General features: G+C 48.0%; 1 protein-coding gene across 1 annotated transcript in view; it reads right to left on the bottom strand.

Moving 5' to 3' along the window:
* The window catches only part of DNAH1 (dynein axonemal heavy chain 1), a 124,977-nt gene that overhangs the window by 64,361 nt on the left and 36,104 nt on the right, over positions 1–24,512 (bottom strand). Inside the window, exons 21-36 of the mRNA XM_075005859.1 lie at positions 20,644–20,808; positions 19,546–19,667; positions 18,729–18,834; positions 17,349–17,528; positions 16,341–16,481; positions 15,464–15,627; positions 14,498–14,611; positions 13,237–13,425; positions 11,654–11,759; positions 9,929–10,042; positions 7,764–7,913; positions 7,151–7,237; positions 5,948–6,134; positions 3,297–3,388; positions 2,168–2,322; positions 393–570 (exon numbers count right to left, since the gene is read on the bottom strand). Of these exons, the coding sequence (XP_074861960.1) occupies positions 393–570; positions 2,168–2,322; positions 3,297–3,388; positions 5,948–6,134; positions 7,151–7,237; positions 7,764–7,913; positions 9,929–10,042; positions 11,654–11,759; positions 13,237–13,425; positions 14,498–14,611; positions 15,464–15,627; positions 16,341–16,481; positions 17,349–17,528; positions 18,729–18,834; positions 19,546–19,667; positions 20,644–20,808 (2,250 nt within the window). The remainder of the gene's footprint in view (positions 1–392; positions 571–2,167; positions 2,323–3,296; positions 3,389–5,947; positions 6,135–7,150; positions 7,238–7,763; positions 7,914–9,928; positions 10,043–11,653; positions 11,760–13,236; positions 13,426–14,497; positions 14,612–15,463; positions 15,628–16,340; positions 16,482–17,348; positions 17,529–18,728; positions 18,835–19,545; positions 19,668–20,643; positions 20,809–24,512) is intronic.

Genomic DNA, 24,512 nt, shown 5'->3' with positions numbered 1-24,512 from the left:
TAGGGAGTTAGAGTTCCCAGCTCCCCTCGAATGCCAATAGCATTGGCCCATCTCACTCTCCCTTGGCACCTCTAAGGCTCAGGGCCCTCCTGCACAGGTACAGTGGGTATACTGCAGCCTGACAAAAATTACCAAATAGAGCCTGTCTGCCCTTTAGAGTAGGGACAGGCCTGTTGTTCTACAGCTGTATTGTGCTTAGCATACGGGCTCCCACTCCCTGATGGGGGCTCTTAGCTGTTACTGTTACACAGGTGATAATCTCAGCAGGAACCCATCCTGCACATAACATTAACGGGAAACCCAAAGGCAAGTCTGCTGCCTGTTAGAGAAAGAGAAGAGAAGCACATCCCAGGAGCGAGAAGCAGGAGTACAGGAGAGGAGAGGTTAGTCACCTCCGTGAGCTTAATGATTTCTCCTGAGCTGAGACACAGCTTCTTATTATCATCCAGCACCGTGTTCATATTTTCGATCCAGACCGCATCGACTGGTCCATCAAACACATACCATTTCTTCTTGGTATCGCTGGCGATGGCACCCACCCGGATGAGTGACGAAAGGATCCCATCCGTCCTGCAACCGGGAGGGAAGAGGCAAGAGAAGATTAACAGTTGCATTCTCTGCATCTATCTCCAAGTGAAATTCAGACCCCACTGCAGTCAATGGCAAAATTTCCACCAATGTCCTGGAGCCAGATTTCACTCCTGTATATCTGAAGGCCTCACAAGTTTATTAAAGTGAACAAATAAAGCTCTCTCTCTCTCTCTCTCTCTCTTTCCTTCCCAAAAGAATCTTTAGCACCTGCACAGCTTACGTGACTGAGTCTTCCCCACTTTGTGAGCAAAACCCCCAACGTCTATTGCTCCTATGGACACAGCATAACACAGACAATGCCTCCATACAGGGCCAGCAGCGCTGCTGGGGGTGAGTAGGATAGTGGAGCAGTGCATGATGGATGTTGACGCTGGGGATTTAATCCATACGTGAAAGTTGACAGTACAATTGCTGCTCCGACCCTCAACTGCTCTCCCATTATTAAATAATTATTGCTATTTCTATAGCGCCACAGATGTTCACAGTCATTGGTACTGGAGATCAAAAGAAAACAAGACTCGTCTGAGGCCCAGCTGATTAAAACAGATGGATTTATGTCTCTAAGTGTGTTTTATAAGGAGACTGTATTTTCTGTCACGCTGATGTACCTGTGTGCTGCCCTTCGGCAGGAACCACATCGTAAATAAGCTGTCAGGCTTAACTGGAATATCCTTCAAGAGAGCCACTGGTGCCCAGAGCAAGTAAGCTCCAGAGTACAACATGAGAAATATATTTGCTTTAGCTTTACTCAGAGTTCTTCTTCTATTGATTTTCATAGTCTTCTGGAACTTACGTTCTTTAACTTTGCTCCTAAACATCTCACTGATACGACAGGAAGCGTTAAAATAACTCAAGGGGATCTTACATAAATAGAATGTGGACCTCCAGCAACCAACTAAGCCCTTCTGAGTCAGCCTCAGAGGGGAACATTTAAAAACCCAACCAGTGGAAAGTGGGCCGTGGAGAGAAGAGACAGCCCATCAGAGATCCTCTCTCATGAAGCTGTCTGCAGAAGGAGGATGGAGAACCACTGAAATAATAAATACACGGATGATATTCAAAGGCAGGAAGACAGGCTCCCAATTCCCATTAGGAATTTGGAGCCTAAGTGCTCTCTAACTATCTTCCCTTAGGGTATGTCAATACTTATGACACGTTTGACGTGACGCAATCAATCCCCTGGAGTTCGATTTTGCAATGTCAGTGAAGATGCAGCAAAAAAATCGATCTTTCTGAGCTCAGCCACTGACCCCCGTACTCCTCGCTGCCACGTGGAGTAATGGATGTCAGCACAAGTCCGAAGAGCCCTGATCTACACAAGGGAACAAAATCGATTCTGATACATCGATTCTAGCTAGCTAATGGCGTGGCTAGAATTGCGTAGCTGGGATCGAGTTTCATCCCTAGTGCAGACCAGGCCTGAGTTACAGAACGCCATCGGCACAAGCCAGATATACGCAGCACAACAGGCATTTCACTCCTGCCTCTAAGGCAAATAAAGCATTCACAGACCTAGAGGGACAAATAAGAAACCCTGGACCACAGGAGCAGGAGGAGGATGGGCTTTATCCTTTACCATTCATGTGTTAGCAAGTCAAACTCTCCATAAAGCTGGCCCATAGTGATGGATTTCGGATTCAATATAAAGTAGTCGACTGCTTCATAATTCCCACCACTGACAGAAGGCTGACCTTTCAGCGAGGTCATCGCAGCTGCCAGAACTTTGTAACACTGCAGAGACAGGAGGCAAAGGAATTAATCATTATGACTTCTAAGACCGCAGTCAGAGGCGCAGTAAGCACACAGTGACACGATTCAGAAGATAGTGAGGAAGGGGGAGGTGTAATAAAGGACTTTGCTGAAATGTCTCAAAGTAGCCTGGGAACTGGATCAGTGAGGAAGAGGATGAGCATCAAAAAAGCAGGGTAGGAACTTAAATCACCAATACAGAGGCTGCTGAAATATCTGGAGCCCCACATGATAATCGCTGAAGCTGAGCTGCCTCAAAGCCATTCCCAAACTTTAACACGTCACTCTGAAGCGTAGGACGTTGCTCGAAAGCCTCAGAGCCTGATCGCAAAGCCCAAAAGAGCAGGCTGCTCATACCACCGCTGCAAATCCGCATTCTCATCCACATTTCACATCCCAGCAAAACCCTCTCACTCCCATATGTTCAGTGCACAGAGAGACTAGGGATGTTAACTGGTAAGCCTCACCTTAAACAGACGAGGCTTACTGGTTACAGCTAACTGGTGAGGCCTGGCAGTCTCCTGCCTGCCACGAGCAGAGGGTGCTCCACTGCAGCCTGAGCAGCTCTCATCCATGGCAGGCCCAGCCCAGGAGTGCTGTGAGCAGTGTGTGCTCCAGCCAGGCCAGAGCAGCCCTGATCTGCAGCAGCACCAGGCACACCATGGGCAGGGGCATTCCAGCCTGTCCAGAGCAGGCCCCATCTGTGGTGAGGAGGGGCTGCTCCGACTCAGCGGGGCTGAAACAGCACCCCCTTGGTGCTCCTCCCCTGTTTAATCAGTTAATGGGCTGAACGGAACGATTTACCAGTAACTAATGACATGGGATTTTATATCCCTAAGAGAGACAAGGAATGCTACAGCATGAGTGTCTTGTGCTTTCCCCTTCCACTCCTGTCTAGCTGGTCATATGCCACCAAAGGCTCACTGTACTCCAAGCAGCATCGCAATCAGCTTTACCTTGGTCTTCCCCGAGCCTGCTGGCCCCACCAACATGAGGCCGTGGCGCACCACTGTGGTCTCATACAGCTGGATGCACTTCATCACAAAACCTGAGAAGGAACAAGGTTCTGCATGTGGGTCTTGTCATCTGTTTCGCTTGACATCAGATCCGAGCAGATCATGCTCAAGCCAGCAGAGCAATGGACTCATTGCCACAGTGTGATTTTATTGACCTGTAATGACCCTGGCTCCCATGCAGCAAAGCATTCATGTATGTGCTGAACGTTAAGCAAAAGCAGTCCTGCAGGCAACAGTGAGATTAGCCCTATCCTGAAAGTTAAGCAGGTGCCACAAAGTTAAGTTGGCAGGAAACCCCACAACTGATGATGAATGTCATTGGCCCTTCTGGTCAGTCATTGGCCACAGCCATTAGAGCAGCGCTACCAAGACTTCAGTAGTTCAGAAGCCAAATTAGTGATCAGCATTACCTACGCTAACCATGGCAGTGCAAATTCATTGTTTCATTTACTACAGGCTGAACCTCTCTTGTGTGGCAACATCCATAATCTAGCTTGTTGTTAGTTTGCCGGATGACCACTTATCATGGGTGTGGCCAAGTTTCCAGTGGTCCCATAAAGTTTGTTTCCAGCCACCAGTCCTGGCTCTCTGCGTTCTGTGTTGTTATTTAGCTCTAATTTCCCCTCAATGTCTTCCAAGAGCCCAGTAAGCAGTGGAAGTGTTAGCAATGCAGTTATACAATATTGACCTCCTGTGGTCCAGCAAATTCGCTGTTCGGCACCAGTCAGGTCCTGAGGCTGCTGGACTAGAGAGTTTCAACCCGCTATATATATATATTTCTGTGTATTTCTTAGAGCAGAACAACTGACCAAGTATTATTTTATCAGCTACAACTGATTAACATAGGAGAGGCACCCTGACTGGTTAATAACTTAGCTTAGTTAATAATTAAATCACAGCATTTTAATATCACGTGCTGCAAAGAGCCGCCGGAGACGCATTAAAGAGATACTTGCAGCTCAGCCGCTTCAATCTGCGTGTCACTGTAGCCCAGTAATTCAGTTCCCATCAATCACTCAGCAACTGACTATTGGTGTCGCATTTCAATAGCTCATCAAGGACCAGTGGCACCACGCTCTGTATTGCATCCCTTCTTTTCACTGCTCAGCAATCTCCCTGAGCAGCAGGGCACCGAACAAAGGGAGCACCTGGTATCATCTGCAGTGTTAAGGGGAAATGGCAAAGCCGCAGAAAACAATTGCTTGGAGCCCTTTCCTGCTCTGCTACAATGCACAGAGCTTATCTCAAAGATGTGCTCTGCTTGTTTAAAGCTTTTGACTTCTATTTTGCATTGGAAATGCCAGATTTTGAATTGGTCCATTTTTCTGGAGGCCTCTGACAAGTTTTGGAGATGTTGGAATGTGACATCACAGCAGGAGATTGAAATCCAAGGCTGAGGTCTCCCAGGGCGAGAGGGTTGCCATTTGGGCTCTAACCTCCAACTCTAACAGAGAGGGAGCTGGGTTAGTCTGTCCTCCAACAAAACAAAGCAGCAGAAATGTAGCACTTTAAAGACTAACAAAATGATTTATTTGGTGATGGGCTTTTGTGGGACAGGCCCACTTCTTCAGATCAATTTAATTTCCAATACAGACTGACATATATAAGTACAGAGGACCAAAAAGAAAAAATATTGCCATAAAAACTGATAAATTAAATAGGATAGAAGGAAGGGGGTGAGAGGTGGGGGGATGTTAATTGTCCTGCCTGAGATAATTATGAGCATCAAAGGAAGGGAAGCAGCCCTTGTAATGGGTGAGGTAGTTGATGTCTCTGTTCATACCACGTTTTAATGTGTCGAATTTGAATAGGTACTCTAACTCAGAAATCTCTCCCTCTAATCTGTTGTTAATTTCTCTATGTTCCAGGACACAAATTCTCAGGTCTTTAACAGAATGGCCCTTTCCATTGAAGTGTTCACTGACAGGCTTATGTGTATTGAATGAACACTTCAATGGAGTGGGCCATTCCACTAAAGACCTCAGAATTTGTGTCCTGGAATATAGAAAATTAACAACAGATTAGAGCGAGAGATTTCTGAGTTAGAGTACGTATTCAAATTCGACACATTAACGTGGTATGAACAGAGACATCAACTATCTCACCTATTACACGGGCTGCTTCCCTTCCTTTGATGATCGTAATTATCTCAGGCAGGACAATAAACATCCCCCCACCTCTCACCCTCTTCCTTCTATCCTATTTGATTCATCAGTTTTTATTGCAATTTTTTTTCTCTTTGGTCCTCTGTGCCTACATATGTCAGTCTGTACTGGAAATGAAATTGATGTGAAAAAGTGGGTCTGTCCCACGAAAGCCCATCACCGAATAAATCATTTTGTTAGTCTTTAAAATGCTACATTTCTGCTGCTTTGTTTTTCTCCAACTCTAAGGTTACTTTCCAAGTCCTCCAAACATCTGCAAAAAAGAGGAAAGTGAGAACCGGATATTTCTCTCATAACGAGCAGTAAAACATCAGGGAACAAGCTAATGAAGCTATTTTCACATGCCACAGAGGAGGCAGTTCACGCCCACGCACCCAAAAGATTTAGTTCACTTTGCCATTCACCTTTAAGAGCTCCTCCACTCACCCTCAACATCCCTGAGGTTGTCTTTGATGCAGGATTTGCGGATGGCTTCTTCCAAGATGCCGTATTCAATCGGCTCCTCTTTGATCTTGGGAAACAAGTCGGAGACAATACCATTGAACAGCTTGAGGTCATCCTGCAGGAACTTGGGTACATTGACATCCCGGATGGCCCTGAGGCAGATCAGCTCCTACAAAGAATTAAGGCCCAAAACGTAAATGAACTTCTGCAAGGTGCCTGTCACATCCATCATCCTCAACCGGAGTCCTCACTTCAGAAGTCATGCCTATTTTGTTCTTCACTTTCTCTCAGGTTGCTCTTTTGTGAGCCTTTTAGAATTCTGTCTCCATGGAATTCTTGTTGACGGCAGTGGCCTCTGCTGGTGACTATAGAACACAGAGTGTGCAACCAGTCTGGATGAAACTAGAATCAGAGTGGGTAATGATTTTCGCAGAGGGGCCACTCTGGATTTTGATCCTGGGCCAGCTCTGGGCTCAATGGAAGGGAGGAGCCTTGGGCAGAAGGGTTGGAGCTGGGGGCTACAGAGAGAGACAAAGAGAATGCATGAGTATGAGAGAGAAACACTGTGTATGCAAGACAGACTTTGTGACACAGATTGAGTGTGTGCTGCAGTGTGTGTGTGACGGTGACATGTGGGGCCCAGACTGGGTGTGTGTGTGTGTGACAGTGACACAGAGTGTGTCCTGGCTGCTGCTGAGTAAGTTTCTGAGAGAAGCCACATTCTGTCTCTTTAAGGGAAGTCTGTCCTACTCTGCTGTCCCTCTCCTCCCCAGCTCTGCGCTCCTGAGTGAGTCACTTACCATCTATGCTTCAGACTGGAGCAGCTTCTCTGTGTCTCATCCTCTCCCCGATCTCTGCTCTGAAGAGATGGGGTACAGGAGCAGGGGTTGCTGAAGCCCAGCCAGAGCATCCCTGGTCCACGGTGGCCCCGGCACTGCTGGGAGTGACTTCAGCAAACCCGTCTCCCTGCCACCCCTTGTCTCTCTGCACAGCAGATAGGAGAATCCTAGGAGCAGCTCAGCTGCGGACAGAACAAGGCAGAGGAGGGGCAGCTGAAAGCATGCTGCTGGCTGTAAGTACGCATGCTCTGCTAACCAGTTACCCGGCCCAGAGATAAGTGCTTGGCAGGCCATATAAAAGTGTCCACAGCTGATTTTTCCAACCCCTAAACTAGAGTGTACTTGCTTCATTCATGGTAGGATTCTCTCTTTTTAGATTGCCCGCAGCTGAGATCACAGTCTTCACAGCTCTCATTCCGAAGTCATAATGATCCTGTAGCAGGCATGAAGAAATGAAGAAATTAGACAGCAGGGCATCACCTTGCAACAGTGAATCTGCAATCTCAGTCTATGAGGTATGGGGAAGTGATTAGTTCCTTGGAACAGAAGCCCTCCCATCCTTACCCCTTTGCTAGGTAATCTAGAAAAATCATCTCCTTTACCAGCTAATCTTATCCGCCAGAACCTTTGTCCCAGGTGAGGAGGTGGGGGACAACTGGATGATGAGGGATTTTGATTAGAACTTCTGTTGGACCCAAATGTCATGCAAAAGCAGCTTTGCACATTAGTGTAAACAAAATTAAAGCACGAGGGAGAGCTGGGCCACGACTGGTTACAAATCAGTATTAAAGAAGGAGGAGATGGCTGACGGATGGCCACTGAGGTGGTCGTGAAAATGGGAAAGGCACGAGGGGTTTGGGGAACACCGAGCAATTATTGAGATTTGGATGAAGAGAGACACTTTGATATTCCAGGACTTCCCCATTTTTGAAAAGGGTAGGTGTCAGGAAGTCACAGACCTGGCTGCTGAGCTGTTCCGATGACAGCTTGAACGTAGTGGTGATCTTCTTTGCTAAGACCTTGGCTTCATTGAACCCAAAGGAGTAAAGAGAGATCTCTGCAATCATGGAATAATCTGGAACCATCATAGCCACAGGACGGAACAGAGCCTAGAACATACAGATCTACCAGGACAAGACAAAGACACCACTCTGTTCCCCACTCCCTGCTCCAGCAAGTCTAGAATTGGGTGGATTCTACTGCTGGGCTGCAGTAGGAGTTCTTCTGTGGGATGTGTCCCAGTCTCAGTGTTTACTCACAGATATGATTTTTGGTATCTAAACAGTCCTAGAATCCTGTCAAAAGCATATTCTCTCTTATCTCTTGTGACACGGGCTTCCAGATCACCACCTCCCCTGCTTACACTGACTGACAGAAGCACAGTTTAGTCTACTTCTTACACTACTGGGCACATTGTTCTAAGGTGGACACCATGGTCAGGTCAGAGTTCTAAGGTGGACACCATGGTTCAGAGTCACACCTCAGTCCAGGCTGGGTAAGCTGCAATGGCACAAAAAGGCCGCACCAGCTCTTCTGTGCCAAGAGGTTTGCTGGGGGTCAGTGCTCTTCATATAGGACATAATGCTGGTGGAGGAAAAGGCATGCCCTAGACAGCCAGAGAACAGACTGATTCTCTTCATCTCCCTAGGTTTACTCCTATGGATCTCCAGACACACCTGACAGCTTCCCTGCCACAACTGAAACCCTGAAGGAGTACAGCAAGGACAAGATCCTGTCCTTTCTTCAGATGAATTTCTCCTGAGGCATCAGATTCCAGGGATGAGCAATTTACAGTTTCAGGGGCTCTGGCCTCAGGCTTTGCACAGTCCAGTTTCACTATTAATAGTGTAACTACCAATGTGTAGTTATCCGGTAAAGGTGCAAGATAAAGATGGCCATATGGAAGTGCAGATTTAGTGTCTCCCAATAAAACGAGCAGGTTATAACAAACCATGCCACAAGCACCTCAGGGGCAAGCAACAAGGAAACCTTCTTTGCCTTATTCACGCTCATCATGAAGTTTGTGACATTAAGGGCCTGTGTTTTCTGAAGAAACTAGGGATTTTAGGTGCCTCCATTTTGCGGGGGCCTAACCTGACACATCTGATTGGATTTTTGAGGTTTGTTGAGGGTGGGCACTCAGTACGCTCAGGAAATCTGGCCCTTGAAGGGGTCTCCAGCTGAAGTCCCCAGAATCGCTTGGCTTTCTGAAGATGGTGATCCGGATGTTTCTAGTAGTGACAGTCGTAGTAATTTTATTTTCCTTATTCCATCCCCTGTTTTCTGAGTGCCCAGCCAGCCCCCAACGAGCAGAAACCAGTCTCAGCAGGCATTTCAGCCTTCATGAATGCCAAAGGGGTAAGGCCTGGGGAGATGGAGCAGCACAGACTGGCTGTGCCGGGGCTACTGCGTGGCCTCCAGGACACAGGGCACTGTTCTGTCAGGAGATAATGTGAACGCAAACCCTCAGGTGGTACAAGTTCACTGGAGGTAGCAAGGAGTCTCCACAAGACCTGGACAATCTGTGTGCCTGGACAAAAGACGCTGCAGCCACAAGACACGGTAATCACTAGCTGGGCCTGCCTTTTACCTCCCCACAAGAGATGGAACCAAGAAGTCAGTAAGCTGGTCGTGCAACTGAGTCTTCCACGCTGGGCTGTTGTCAAATCTCCCAGGTTAGCCCACGCTAAGATGCTCCTGCACTGTACGGAACAGCAGTCACAGGCTTTCCGTATTAATGTTAGGCCTCCAAACCCCCGAAAGCTTTGGTCAAATACTGCGACTTCATAATCCCAAGTGGGCAGCTATATCCAACTCCCACCCCAATGTGAGGTGAGGTACAGAATATATTCACTTTTCAGTAGCAATCTGGGTAGTTTAGGTCCTTATTTTACCCTCCTGTCATGTATGTATCCTCCCAACATGCCTGTGAGACACGACAGAACTATTATTCCCATTGCACACATGGGGAACTGAGGCACTGAGACACTAACAGCCTTGCCCATGGCCACACAGGAAGCCTGTGGCAGAGCAGGAGACTGGATCCATGCCTCCACCGTCCCAGGCCAACAGATCACAGAACTGTGCTGTCTCTCTGTGCTAGTGCAGCGATGTGTTCACTGACCTTTAAGTTGTCAGGTAATTCGGTGCGTCCAGCGTAGCCAGGGTTCATGGTAATGAAGACTGCGCAGGATGGGACCAGAGGGATCTCAGTGCCTTCAAACATGAAGCGGTCCACCTAGCAAACCAAAGCACGGCCATGCCCAAGAGATCAGGGCAAGGACCCGGAATCAAATAAGCCAATGACAGTATCTTCCTCTGTGCCCGAGAAACAATTCTACTGAAATGAGCAGCGGGGAAGCAACGGCCGCCCCACTGGTGGGATGGACCAGCTCTACCGCCAACATGGAAACCCAGTCTTACCAGCAGCACTTCTCCTTCCTGAGGAGCCCGGCCCTTACATAGATTTCACGGTCACTTACGATTTTTCTTTTGCTCGTTGTAGTAGCGTGAGTGTCCCAGGACTGCGAGGAACAGGTTAAGGCAGGGTGGAGGGAGCCTGCATAACACTCCTAGCCAATGAGTGAAGGGCTCCTGGGGCAGCCAATCAGAGGGCAGCTTGCTGGAGCAGCCCCACATATAAGGAGCTGCTCCAGCAGAGCTGGGTCAGTTAGATTCTGACTAGGGAAGGTGCAGGATCAGCTCCCAGTAAGAGCAAGCACCTCAGCTGGAGTGGTACTGGGCAGGCTAACGGGAGCTAGGGAGAGACTCCAGCCTGATGCCTGCCAAACTGCTGGCCCCAACAGAGAGGCCCAGCCAAGGAGACATAGGGAAAACGGCCCAGGGAGTGAGGCAGTGAAGGGGAAAGAAGAGGAGGGTGGGATTTGGCTGCCACCAGAGGATCCCTGGTCTGAGACTCAGAGAAGTGGGCAGGCCTGAGTCCCTTTCTGCCCACCCTTGCACTGTACCTAGTCACACCAGTGGTGACCAATATGGGCTGTGGCTTGCCCCTGAGGCAGGTGGTTAGACAGAGGCTACAGCTGGCCACCCTGGTGGGAATCATGGGCTGAGACCCCCTGGAAGGGGGCAAAGGACCAGCGTGGGAACTTCCGGAGGGCAGCGTCCCAAAGAAGGCCCAGTGATCCTGGGAGTGACGTAGGTCCTGAGCAGAGCATAGAGGTGGACTGGGGAGTGGCGGTGGATGGCACACCAGCCAGAGGGAGGCGCTCTGCTGAGGAGAGCAACTAATTCCCTGAGCAGCCAGCAGGAGGCGCTGTGGCGGTGAGTTTGCCCCATGACCCTCACTAACTGGCTCCCAACCCCCAGTTATAATCAAACATGCCTTCTGGCTGAGAATTGGGGGCAGAATTAATTTGTGGCACGAGAAAGTTTGAAATCCCTTTTGAGGGAGTTGGGACAGATTCAGATGGTGAATAAAGCAGCAGAATTCATGGCAAGCGAGTTTCCAACACTGAGCCCATGTCAAGCAGCTTCAGACCTTAACCTTTACCAACCCTCCCAGGAGCAGCACAGCATGTGGCTGCTAGAATTACCGACAGCTGAATCTCCGTCTGGGGACACAAACTCCCAGGTGTGTGTGGTGGGAAGAGGGGCTGCTTTGGAAAAACCTGGAGGCTGGATAACACACCTTGAAGTATCTCACTTGCTTATGAGCGACCACCTGGGTTGTAGTATTGACAACGTACATCTTTCTGCACTGCAGTTAAGGCCAACAGTCCCATTGTGCCACCGAATGTGTGGCTAGGACTGGAACCAAGCACAGGACAGAGAAGTAAAGGCAAGGCCTAGCTTGTCCTTCTCCCTGTGGTGCCACATACTCTTCACTCACCCTTTGCTGCTGGGCCTTCTGAATGGTTGTGATCTGCTGGGCCACCACCGACAGCACTTCAACGTCAATGCGGTTAAACTCATCGAAGCAAGCCCATGCTCCGGAGCTAGGCAGGGAAGGGAAATCAGGACAGTGTCAGGAACACAGAAATAGGCTGAACCAGGCAAGCCGGGCCGCTGGGCAACATATGGGGGCCAGCTCCGCGCTCCTGAAAGGGGCGGGGCTTCAGGCAGAAAGGGCGGGGCTAGATACAGCCAGCCCTCAGCCGCACCTGGACCATGACATGCACTCCCTCAGCCACCAGACCTCAGCACCATCCAGAGCACACTGCCCAGCGCAGTGTTTCAAGTGATTTGAAGTGCCTGGGCTCCAGACACTGCTGCTTTTGAATCATCAGGTCCCAGGGCGACTGCCCCCTTTGCGCTCCTCCCCCTTTGGCAGCCCTGAGTCGAGCTACTAGAATTTCCCCCTAAGGATCAGCTCTGTGTGGGTGTGGCCATGTGAGAGAGAGACAGTAAAAGAATCCAACAGTTCTCAGCACTGCTGCAAGGATTCTACCCCAGGATTACCTTGGGAGGTAACCCCACGGGCAGCCTGACACAAACACAGCAGATTCCAGGCCTGCTACCCAAAGGGACGTCAGCTCAGCGTCTCATAATGTGGATGCAGCTGATATCATTGAGACATCCAAGACGCCTGCATTGCATGGCAGGAAGAGAAGGCTGCACATGAGAAAGGTGCTGTCATCAATGGGGATGTTCTAAAACGGCCCCACAACTACTCACAAAAAAGTAGTGGCAAAAGATATCCAGATGCATTGTCTGCAGGTCTGCAATACACAATCAGACCAGCTCTGTTTGTTATGCAGAGAACACGGGGCCAATTCTAGCAGGATCCCTTGGGGACCCCAGTAGGAGCCTTGCAAATCTGCAGGTAGCCACTTTATAACCCTTTTTGCAGCTATGGAAGCAGATACCAAATTTGCATCTACAACCCTAAACGTTTGCAGCTATCGCTTTCTGCCAGGGATGTGGCTGCAGATATCTGCAGATCAGTTCTGCAGATGAGGATACTGATTTTGTATCTGCACAGGACTCTAACAATAGGCTTTCTTGGAGGCTACCCAATCATTGCTGCGCTCAGCAGTTTCTCGCTTCTGACAGTCCAATAATTGACCTGAGCCTGACATGTAAAACACTATGCAAAGGCTCAGATGTGTATGTTTGAGCTGGTAGCATTTGTGGGCAGCTCTAAAGCAGCTTATTTTGGCTTGACAAGAATCCGCTTATTCCTATATACTGGCACAACAATGCCTTTGCCTTTCCTTCCAAGGGGCAGGAGGACTAGCATCCCATGGCCGTCCCCTCACTCATTTGCTCTGGACCTGCAAAGCTCTGAGATGACCTAAACAACAAAGGAAGGTTCTCTTCACTTCCCCAGACTGCGATGCCTAGGGTCCCCTCTCTTTTATGCGGCCATCACCCCAACACCCTTCTTCATTCTGACTGACTGCCTGCATCCCATCCCTTCCCCACTTGTACGGCACGGGTGGCACTTCTTTCTTCTAAAATCATTTTTTGCACCTGGCGAGTCCCTTCAGGAACTTCCCCATAGCCATGAAGTCGAGCTGGTCGGAGCAGTTGAACACTACAGTCTGGATGGCTAGAGCTTTCCCCAGATCTTTAGTTGTTTCCGTTTTCCCAGTTCCAGCAGGTCCCGCAGGTGCGCCTCCAAATTTTAGATGCAGGGCTCCAGTAAGTGTCAAGTAGCACCTACAAGCATGAAGAAACCGGTGATTGTAAAAACCATAGATCCCATTTCATTATTTAAGGTGATCTGCTTTATCCATCTGCCTGGCATGATCTCTGGAAATCCATCCCATATTAGTCAATGCTTTACTGGTGGTGCATAGGGATTTAGCTAAGCCGCTTTTGTTACATTAATGAGACTTGCATGGATAAACCCTTGCACAGCTTGACTCTATCTGTCCGTAAGGATGATGACTATATGAGAGCTAAAATATTTTTTATTATTGCTACTACGAAACATGCATGCTCCATGATACCAGTTTACATAGCCAAGGGAAGAGAATGGTTCCTTTGTTATTCTGATGGATTTTTTTTTATATGTCTCAGAGCAGTTGAGTGTCATACCACAGCACAACTCTTGAAGGGCGCATCTACACTAGAGAGTTTTGTAAACAAAACTGGGGTTTTGTAGACAAAACTCACGGAGCTTTTACACACACAATGTGTTTTGTCAACAGAAAAAGTCTGCAGAAGAGCCATGTGGACACTCCGGGGGCCCTTTTGTCAACAAAGCAGACAAAAAGATCTATCTGCTTTTGCCCGTACACAGGATCTGATGACAGGAGTTTTGTCAAAACATCTCTTCCAACAGTAACTTCTGTAGACAGATGCTTCTAGCGTAGGCATCACCTAACTGGTCACTGGGAGCATGGATCATCAGAAACCCTGTCAATCCACTGTCAGCCGGGGTCCAAGTTACCTCCCTCCAAGTAACACCTGGCTACACAAACAGCCCTAATGTTACTCGTGCAATGAAGTACAGCTCAGCATGCCTAAGGCTGGCAGAGCAAGACTGTTGGTTTAACTCAGAGAGATCTGTTCCCCCAGAATGACACGGATGCTGAGCTATCATTCAGAGAACAATCTCTGTACCTGCAGCGAAGGGTCCTGTGGCACCTTACAGACTAACAGAAAAGTTTTGAGCATGAGCTTTCATGAGCAGAGACTCACTTCATCAGATGCTGGACCAGGACCCTTCATTGCTGTTACAGATCCAGACTAACACAGCTACCCCTCTGATACTTAATCTCTGTACCTGTCAGTGAGGGGTGTGATTACCAGGCGTCCACTGTTCCCCAAATATTCATAGCCATAGATGAATTCAGCATTCACTGCTCGGATGTACAGATCATTCCTGGTCCAGTAGTATCTAATGGTGAGTGAAAATGAGCTCTCAGAGACAAACAAGCACTGGCAGGGCACAACTACAGTGAGTGCTAGAAGTGTCACTGTCTGTGGCTGGTAAAATGCACTGCACTTCAGGCCCTAGAAGTCATGCACCACTGCAGCACTGGTCAGAGACGACAAACAGTTGCTTTAGGAGGGCAGTGGTGTTGGCTGGAAGGACGATCCTGCTCTCTATGGGCGCCACAAAGCAATTACATGAAGGAGGGGTTGTGCTCTAGGTTTCTCACTGGTCAGGAAAATGCTCTCTCCAATTTTCTACATCCATGAGTGGAATAAATCATGAGGCTGTGCACCATCAGCAGAAACACACGCTGCTGGCTGTGGGCGCTCTGCTCATCAGCTGGGCAGTATGTGAACCTCTCCTGGCTGGCCATGTAAGTGCTCAGCTTATGGGAACACCGGTCAGGACACCTGATGATGTTGTCAAGCACAGAATCATAGAACACTAGAACTAGAAGGGACCTTGAGAGGTCATCAAGTCCAGTCTCCTGCCCCCTCAGCAGGCTGCAGTTCCATTGAGATCAAGGGCACATCTCTTAAAGGTGAGGCAGGTCAATGCCTTTAGAACATTATGGAGCAATCTAATGCATGTATCACATGCAAGGAGAAAGTGCCCGGAGCTTGGGTCTGTCTTAACATACGTTGACAGAGGCATTCATGACTTGGATTATGGCTAAGCAGGCAAGGGGGTGTAACAGCTTCAATCAACTCAGCTCCAGGATTAGTCTTAAATAGACACACTGTGAGAACATAGTCGGCGATAGAGGATGGTGGACAATGAATCCCAACCAGATATGACGGCCGTTTCCCTCACCTGAGTTGAGAGATCCACTCAAAATCATTCTCACTCATCACATTCTCCTCGATCAGCTTAGCAGCCACATCCTTGGCATGAACTTCAATCACAATGAGAGCAGATAACACTGTTCGCTGCATCCTCGACAACTTTCCTCGAACGAGGGCTACCAGATCACTCAGCTGTGCCAGGGAAGGGAAGCTAGTCAGAACTGGCCCTGAACAGCATTCTGGCTCCTAGTCTCTAACCCATCAGGTACTAAACGATGGCAGCAGGAGGAGAGGAAGGACAGCTCTGTACACAGGGCATTAATCTGGACCCTGGGAGTCCAGGATTCAATTCCCTCTTCTGCCACAGATTTCCTTTGTGAAACTGAGACAGTCACTTAGCTTCTCTCTGCCACAGTTCCCATCCATAGGATGGGTATAATAGCACTGCCCTGCTTCAGAGGGATGTCATGAGAATAAATACATTGAAGATGGTGAGGCACTCTGAAAATGGGAGGTACCACCCTTCCCAGAAGGCACTGAACTGTGACTTAAGGCAGGCTGTGGGTGAACTGACCAAAGAGCTCTCATAAGGTCATATGCTAGATAGGTATCTATACAGGTTAACAAGACAGTGGCAGAACTCAGAGATCTCATGTCATTTCATTCACTCTTTCCCTCTCCCACTATTTTTGGAGTTCAATTCTTTCACATGGTAACGTAACGTACTCCGGAAAACAGTTGACCTAACTGTGGAGAATTTCTCTGGATGCAGTGGCATCAAAATCTCAGGTTATGGCTGTTGATTGCTTTGAAGTCAGGACTGTTCTACACACAGGTGGTGGTAAAAGGCCAGGTCTCTGTGCTGGGAAATCTAAATGTGGTCTGCAATCATTCATCTTTCCTACCTGAGCACTCAGCTGTGGAAACAGCCTGGTGGACAAATCCCCAGCTTCCAGGGCCTCAGATACTTCCTTTGTCCAGAAAGTCTGACAGCCAGCAATGGTCACCTGCCCAGGCCACTGCAGGACCCACACACTACGTGGCATCTTTAAAAAATGGAACAAAACTGATCGCCATACATGGTATTAGCAATAAGCACAATGAATCTCTTTTCTTTCGTGGTGCCTTGTCTCTGTATGCTCCCAGCCCTTTCATGCCCCAGGCCTGGAACCCATCCAATGTGGTGTCAGATATAACAATTTCTACTTTGTTCTGTATCCTATTTCTTCCAGTTGTCATGAAAAGGCTTCCCCAAGACACTGGGCAGCAGCCAGACAATGAACGCTCAGGTGCCCTCTCTGCAGCCTATCATCTGGCTATGCAAGGTACAGAGAACTTTACTCAAATGCAGGCGAAGATGAGGAATCCCCAGAACCAAGAGAATAAAATTCTATTCCTACAGCCAATTCCGGTGTTTTGGAGCATCACATTCTTGGAGTACAATAATGCCTAAGATTTTGGATGCTCCATCTCTTTTTTTAAAGCATTATTTTCTCCCAACAACCAATTAAAGTGTGATTTCGATTTTCTACCTGCGTCCATAGAAACTTATGACTGAGGTTCATCCCTGGTGTGCCGTCACTGGCCCCAGGAATTCACCTGCTCCTATGTTACTATTGTCATCACTTTGCATTATGTGATGGACCCAAGTGCTGGAGGAGAAGATAGAAGAGGTAGCACCCCCCCAACCCCCACCCCCAGGAAGGAGCAGAACTGTGTGGGGAGTAGAAATGGAATCATAGTAGGGTCAGAGGGTACATTATAAAAACCACAGGGTGTAAGAGAATTAATTCTGCTGGCTGTCATTGGTGACCACTCTCTCTGGAACAAAGCCATTCCAAACGCACCTACCGAACGCCGCCTGCACTGCTGGGTGGAGAGCGAAAGAACAGTGGAGGGAGTAAGTCACTCACATGTGGATATGCCCGGATTGATCTTTCAATATTGTCCCGCACGCTGGCTTTCATAGATCTCTCGACTTCCAGCAGCCAGTCCTCTACGTTACCCGTGGGATAAAGGGGGTAATACAATGCCACTTCCTCCCCTTCTGCTGAGTACATGTGTGTGATCTGTAGGTCCTCTTGGAAGAGCAGCTAATGGAGGAATCACAGCGTGGTATTAGTGGAGAGTTGTCCTTCTAGCCCCACCTTCCTATCAACGCAGGTCAAGACACAGAGAATTGATGCGTTGTTTCCGTAAGAGTGGGTGCAATGATTTTATCCTACTGACAGTAAACAATTAAGCCTCCAGGTCTATGGCAAAATTAACCACACAGGACTAGAGCCAGATTGTTTGCTGGTACAAAGTTGTGTAGCTCCATTGAAGACACTAGAGCTACATTGATCTTGGCTAGTTATAGATCTAACCCACAATTTGGTTGTGGTTACCAATCCTAAATGTACTACAAAATCATTGTCTCTCTGCCTGACGCGAACAGGATTACGTGACAACATGGAGCCCCATGTTCATCCCTGGAATGAGTGAAGTGAAGCAAGTTACAGGAGGGATGAATTGGTCCCACTGCACGTCTAGGAGTCAATACATCCTTTTTTACTCTCAGGTCCGCTTCCCCAGGTCTCAGTCCCCATGGCTGGAGTTCCTTGTTTCAAAAATAAAGGTGTAAGGAAACAATCCAAAGCTCAAAGAAGCCCAAGGAAGTCAGTCTATTGACTCCAAGAGGCTTTGCATCAGACCCCCAACCAAGCTTCCTTTCTGCCTTTGCCCAGGCTAATGTAGTTTGAGTCCTGATGTGAGCTGTGGAACCAGCAACTCTGGGGTTTCAAGTCTTTGAGAAATAATAAAACAGGCAAATCAGCTGTGTAAGTGTCTTCCATAGGACCCTGCTAGTGAGCTTTAATCCTGTTTAGGTAGGACACCCAGGACTAAGAGAGTAACTCAATTTCTGTAGCCCGTTCAGTTCTCGGCCTCTCGTGAGACTTCATGCAACACAAGCAGGTGTGGTGGTGGCGCTGTCAGTACTTCTCCATTGAGACATTAGGATGTGTTGTGGTAATTACTGCCCGAGAAAAAGCGTAGAACTTATCCCAGCCATGCAGCAACCACCTGCCACCTTAATGTAATTTAGAGGAGAGCAGAGCCAGTTCTATCCTTCTCTTTCAGGGGGAGATGCAGAGGCTATTTGAAAAGAATCCAGGTGCTGTCCTCCCAAGGCAGTGAGCCTGTGTCCCACTCTTCCCCACTTCTTACTGCAGTGCTGGGGAATACCTCTACGTTTCCATAATACAGGACTTCCAGCATCAGGCCTACTAGAGGAAAGAGCTTGCTTTACCTACCCGTGCAATGTTCTCAAAGCACTTGCGGAGGTGCGGCTGTACAGCAGTGGGGTCCTTTGTTTGAGACAAAATCTCCAGCAGCTCATCATCCGAAAGGAAGTAGAACCTGAAAACAGAGAGAGGATGAGCAGCTGACTTTGGTCTCTGCTCTGTGGTGCAATGCAGGGTCCTGGCATCCTTGGCAAGAGTCCTGAGATTTTGGTGAGCAGGACTGTGGTGGTCTTCAAGACGTCCTGTGCTGCACATGGATTATTTGCATCAGAGCAGGAGAAAAGTGACCACAGCCCGTTTAAAAGAGATTCCTACTACGCAGCAAAAGGGCCCGATTCTCTGATGTCCTTCCCTGGAGCAGCCATGTATACCCGTGCAGAGTGGGTATAAAATGACACCCAATCAGAATGGCAGCATTTTACTCCCATTTTGTACGGCAAAAACTCTATTCTGGGTAGAGGTCTAAAAGAGAATAAAGGCCAAATTATTTATTTTCCCCCATTTCACTTCATCCTCCCTCCCCCTCACGGTTTTATTGGACATGCTGATGTTTAAAGGCGCAGGCATGCAGTGATGCTATCAGTCTATCCCTGCCTCCATCCTTGATCATTGCATGTTCTCTCTTTCACAAAACCTGCCCTATTTTCCCCTCCATCAGATCTCAGGGTTGAAAGGAGAAGCCTTGCTGAGACCTGCAAACTCACGAGAGTTCCATCAGATCATGCTCTGGAGGGGAAAGAATGATGCACTTGTTCCTGGGAGACTTCTCTAACTCTACTCCTATGACTCAGTAGAACATAAGAATGGCCCTGAGTCCTCTGATTACCTGGGGAAAGCTCCTCTCTTGGTCTCCAGGTATTCACTCAGCCCCTTTTGCACCAGGTCAAGTAACTGATTACATTTCCGAAGGCTCTCCAGCAGCCTGGGATCAGGACACAGGGAAATCACCTGGAAAGGACAGGAAGATATTTAAAAAAAAAGCATTGGTATACCAGGTCCTGGTTAGGTGACCACATGAGAGGCAAGGGGGGTTACAGAGAGTTACTACTGGGGGGATCAGAGTGGCTCATGTGTGGAACTCCATGGGTAAGGAAAGGGGAATTACGGAAAGGACTTTGTCCAAGAGTGATGAGCTGCATTCAAATACTGAATACAAACAATGCCACAGTCTCTCTAGAGGAAAAGGCGCGGCAGTGGGAGACAGCAGAGAGGTGGTGCCAACAGCAGAGGAATGGAGCTGAGGAGGCAGAGCATGGGGTGAAGAGAGGGAGCCAGGCAGTGGGTGGAAGTGGAAGTAGGACTCAGGCACAAGGATGTGGGCGACAGGAGAGAGCCAGGCCCAGCCTCAAAGCCCTGACAGAATCAGCCCCTGGCACAAATCAGGAGAAGCCAAAGCAGCTTAAAGGCTGCAGCTCTGCTGCATGGGAGGTAAGGGGAAAACAGACTTTGTGCCCATTCCTGCGCACCGTGGGGCAGATCTCAGATGTGTGTCTCTGCAGCTCCACTGGATTGGAAGTGGAGATGCAGGCAAGTTACTGATGTGACAGAGCCATGGCTAGTGACTCGGCACACCGTTCAGAAACAGCCCGGCCTCTGGGCTGCAAGCAGCATTTTAAAGGAGGAAAACAAGCAAGCTTCCCTGACCACTGGTATTATCCATACAGGGCCATGCACGCACATGATGTAGCTACAGGAAAAGGAACTACATTTAGCTTTGGTGTAAGAGGGCACCACTGCAGGAACTCACTATCTGTTTCCATCTGGGCTAAATTTGGCTCAGGGCACCTCCTTGAGAAGTCCGCAGTCTGAGCAAGTGAACGAAGAACTCACAAAAACAAGCTGCAGCTGTGATAGTCCTCCCAGACACAGATGGATGCACGCAGCACCTGGGTGTGCTCAGGCAAAGTGACACACACAGCCTCACCTCTCTGTTGTCATGAGCATTCTTCATGATCTTCCTCCAGGTCCTGTCCATGGTTTGGTAGCGTTTGCTTTCCACTGGCAGCTGTCTATTGATGTCCTCTGAGCTAAAGATGGGCTCCAGGTACAGCCAGGAGCGCTGGCATGTCAGCCACTCCTCTAGGACATCCTGGTGGGAAGTCACGTAGTCAGGTAAAGAGGCTACTGCAATGAGCACAGCTGCAAAAACAGTTCCTCTCTACATGCCCTGGGCTCAGACTGGAGGTAAAAGGTGATCCTCCCCTACATTTCTGCCCATGGTACTAAGATCCACAGATAATCCCAGAGCAGCTGGTTGTTCCTACTAAAATAATTACCAAGTCCATTGCTAACCATGCTGTACTGACATTTAAATTCTCATCACGAGGGTTCACCGTCAACACCCACAGAGAAGAATGGGGGTGTTCACATCTATACGTAGATCCTATCCTTCTCCCGTTGAGGTAACACTGAAACAGTCACGGCCTTAGCAGTGCAGCATTAAGCTACTAGAATGATTCTTTCTGACCCCTGGCAGAGGACAGCCCTACATCAGATTACACGCAGGGCTCGTCTACAGGGTGGGGTAATAGGCTCTAGGGGGTCCAATTTCTAGAGCGCACTGAGGCCTTGTCATTAACTGGTCTGTGTAGAGTGGCTGGTGGGCACTCCAGATTCTCTGGCGTGCATGAACAAAGCGCTGTTTCAAACAGTACTATGCTAAGGCACGCCAGGGTGCTATATGGGGCTATACCAACCAACTAATGCGCAACACAGTGCAGGTTGGAAATCACACCCCCACTGTGTGTATTGCTGCTCCAGAGAGATAAACCTTCAGTCAGTCAATGCCAGCTCAAGCTGCCCTTGTACACAGGATGCTCATTGAAAACTTCAATTAAGAGCATTTCAAATCAAATATTTGGACATATTCCAAACATTCAAGATAAGAAAACACACCAAACACATTGCTTGAAAGGGATTCAGAATACAGTTCATAAATCAGCTAAGACATGGAAATAATTGTTCAGCGTTCATTCACTTAGTGTCCCAAGCTCCACCGAACCCTGCAGAGCTTTGTAGCGTGCCTCTGAGATGTGACATGCATTCAGCTAATGGCACTACATCCTGAAGGCTGCATCCACAAGGAAATTTTCTTAACTTCTCATTGCACTTCTCTGGCACCAGTACAGCCCCCAATGGTACATTTACTAAAGTGGACCAGATACTGCTGGTTTTATTACTGTGTGTCAGCCAACCCCGATCAGAGCAGCTGTCAATGACACAGTGGTAAGAATCCCTGAATCTGACCTACATCAGGACTCCTGCCTTTGCTAGCACTGGTGGAGATGTACCCAGCTGGGGAGAGAACACGCTCAGTGAAAGTTAAGCAGCTAACAGAGGGGCAAAAATTACAAGGATCTGGTTAAACAGGGATGCAGTCAACCCCCCACTCCCCATGTATTTGAATTATTTTTATCAGTGCGGCAGGAAAAAAATGCAATCTCAGATCAAGGTTAAAACCCACCCATTCACCCTAGCAGACTCCTAAATTAAAACCTGGTCCTGTCCACATAAGCAAGAATAAGTCATGTTGTAACATTAGCTGTGTTTGTCAGTCATGTGTAAATCAGTGGAGCAAGGGTTAGCTTAGACAGGGCCTTTCTGCTTATGACCTCTTCACTGGACCATCCCATGCTGTTGGTCTCTCAAGCAAAGCCCCTTCAGGCAGATGGCAGCTGTGAGGAACAAGCTCCAAAGTGCTGAATAGTAAGAGAGAGATAGCCGTGCTGGTCTATATACTATCAAAACAAACAAGCAGTCCAGTAGCACTTTAAAGACTAACAAAATAATTTATTAGGTGATGAGCTTTCATGGGACAGACCCTCTTCTTCAGATCATAGCCATACCAGAACAGACTCAATATTTAAGGCACAGAGAACGAAGTCTGTTCTGGTATGGCTATGATCTGAAGAAGTGGGTCTGTCCCATGAAAGCTCACCACCTAATAAATTATTTTGTTAGTCTTTAAAGTGCTTCTGGACTGCTCTTCTCCAAAGTTCTGTGTGACTTGGGTTTTCATACAAGATCACAAAGGTTACGGAACTACCCTGCAGCCTTCCAGAGCACTGAGCTGAACACAACGGAATGTATGTCAAACAATGTACTCACTCCAGAAAAAGAGTCAGTTGTGCCTGTAATAAACCATTTGTTCATCACAGGGAAATCTTGCACTTATGTAAGGGCAAGAGCAAGTGATTGCAACCTGACAGCTTGCTGAGTGTGTATATACATCAAGTGCAGGAGTGCCATCCACCCCATGCCAGTATCTACCACATGTATAAAGACCAAGGGTCATTTCCTTATAATCACATTGTGGAGGATCTGCAGAAAAGCCAGCACTGGAAGAATTCCGCTCTCATTAGCAGAGTTAACCCAAGACTGATCCCTTTCGAAAGTCCCATCCCTAGTGTTAATTTAGGAAGAAAGAATATACTGAGTAAAAGAAGCTATGGAAAAACAATGGGCTAGACATGCTCATTGTGGCATGGAACCACTGGCCAAACTCCCATTAACTTCAGTGATGCAGGATAAAGCATTGTATGAGCAGCTGGACAAAAGAGCTACTTAGGGACAGGAGGGCCCCAGTCTAACAGAGTGAAGTGTTTTAGCCAGGCTACAAGTGCAGCACAGGGGCCTGATTCTGAGAAGCGATAAGAACTCCTCTAAGCTGGCAGCTGCTGGTGTGCCTCATCTCTCTGCTTTATTTTACTCACTGCTCGTCAGATTGAATGGGCAGACAGCTGTATAATTAAGTGTCTTTTCTACAAAGACAGGCAGAAGAGAAGTTTCTGTGACCACTCACAGAGCTATGCCAAAACCAAATGTCCACATGAAGTTGGAAACCACTAAATCTGAGATTTTCAAGTCATATAAGGGATTTGGATACCCAATTGTAGTTTAAATTACTAGGAATTCGATGGCCAAATCTCCTAGTCTGGGATGTTCAAGTCTGGCTGAAGTGCTATAGGAGGGTTCCCACTTTCGGCTGTTGTTGTGATCTCATCAATAAGGAATGCTTTTAGCATTACTGTGGACACTAAGTAGAATCCCACATGGAATTTACCTTGATTTTTAATGTGCAGATAGTCTTTTTAGATTTAGAGTCTAAAGTAACCCCTTTTAAGGGTAGTCCATACTGTGATGCTGGCAGAGAAGATGACAGCTCTTGCCCTAGCTTTAGGCCTCAGATGTCGCTGACAAATTCACTGCGAGAAACCAATCATCTGTATGTTAGTATGGTTATGTAAGGAATGTGCCAGCAGGAGCGCAATACTGCTGAAGGATCTGGAGAATGTGTCTTTTAGAGATCATTTGCATGAAAATGCAAAGGTGTGCATATGTAATACCCGGGAAACAAAGCCTGATGGGTAGCAAGTGAAGCAGTGAGGTTTCATCTATTGTAAACAACATGTTGTAAAGTCACAATTTATGCTACCAACCAGTGTAAGAATTGTGGAGTCTCACCAATGCTTGAAGTTGTTGTGGGGTACAGGGCAGTCATCACTGCTGCGTAAGATATGGATCACACGGGCCTCCCTCCGTTTAAGCATTGCGAGGTAGAAGGAGGGAGGGATAGTGGTTGAACTACCAGGCTGGGAGCCTTCTGGCCCTACAGCTGTAAGACTGGTTTTCCTAGTTTTCCCCCACACTGTTCAAAGGTGGATCTAAAGCTGGGTCTATAGTTATTTTGTCAGAATCCACCTTGGTGGATACTGAGATGCTCAATGCCACTATGAGCTGGAATCACTGAGTGATGAAATCACTGGTAGCTGAAGCCACAGAGAGCTGGAATTA

This window comes from Carettochelys insculpta, chromosome 11 (assembly GCF_033958435.1).
Source record: "Carettochelys insculpta isolate YL-2023 chromosome 11, ASM3395843v1, whole genome shotgun sequence".
NCBI lineage: Eukaryota > Metazoa > Chordata > Testudines > Carettochelyidae > Carettochelys > Carettochelys insculpta.
This window is presented reverse-complemented; position numbering and strand designations above follow the sequence as displayed.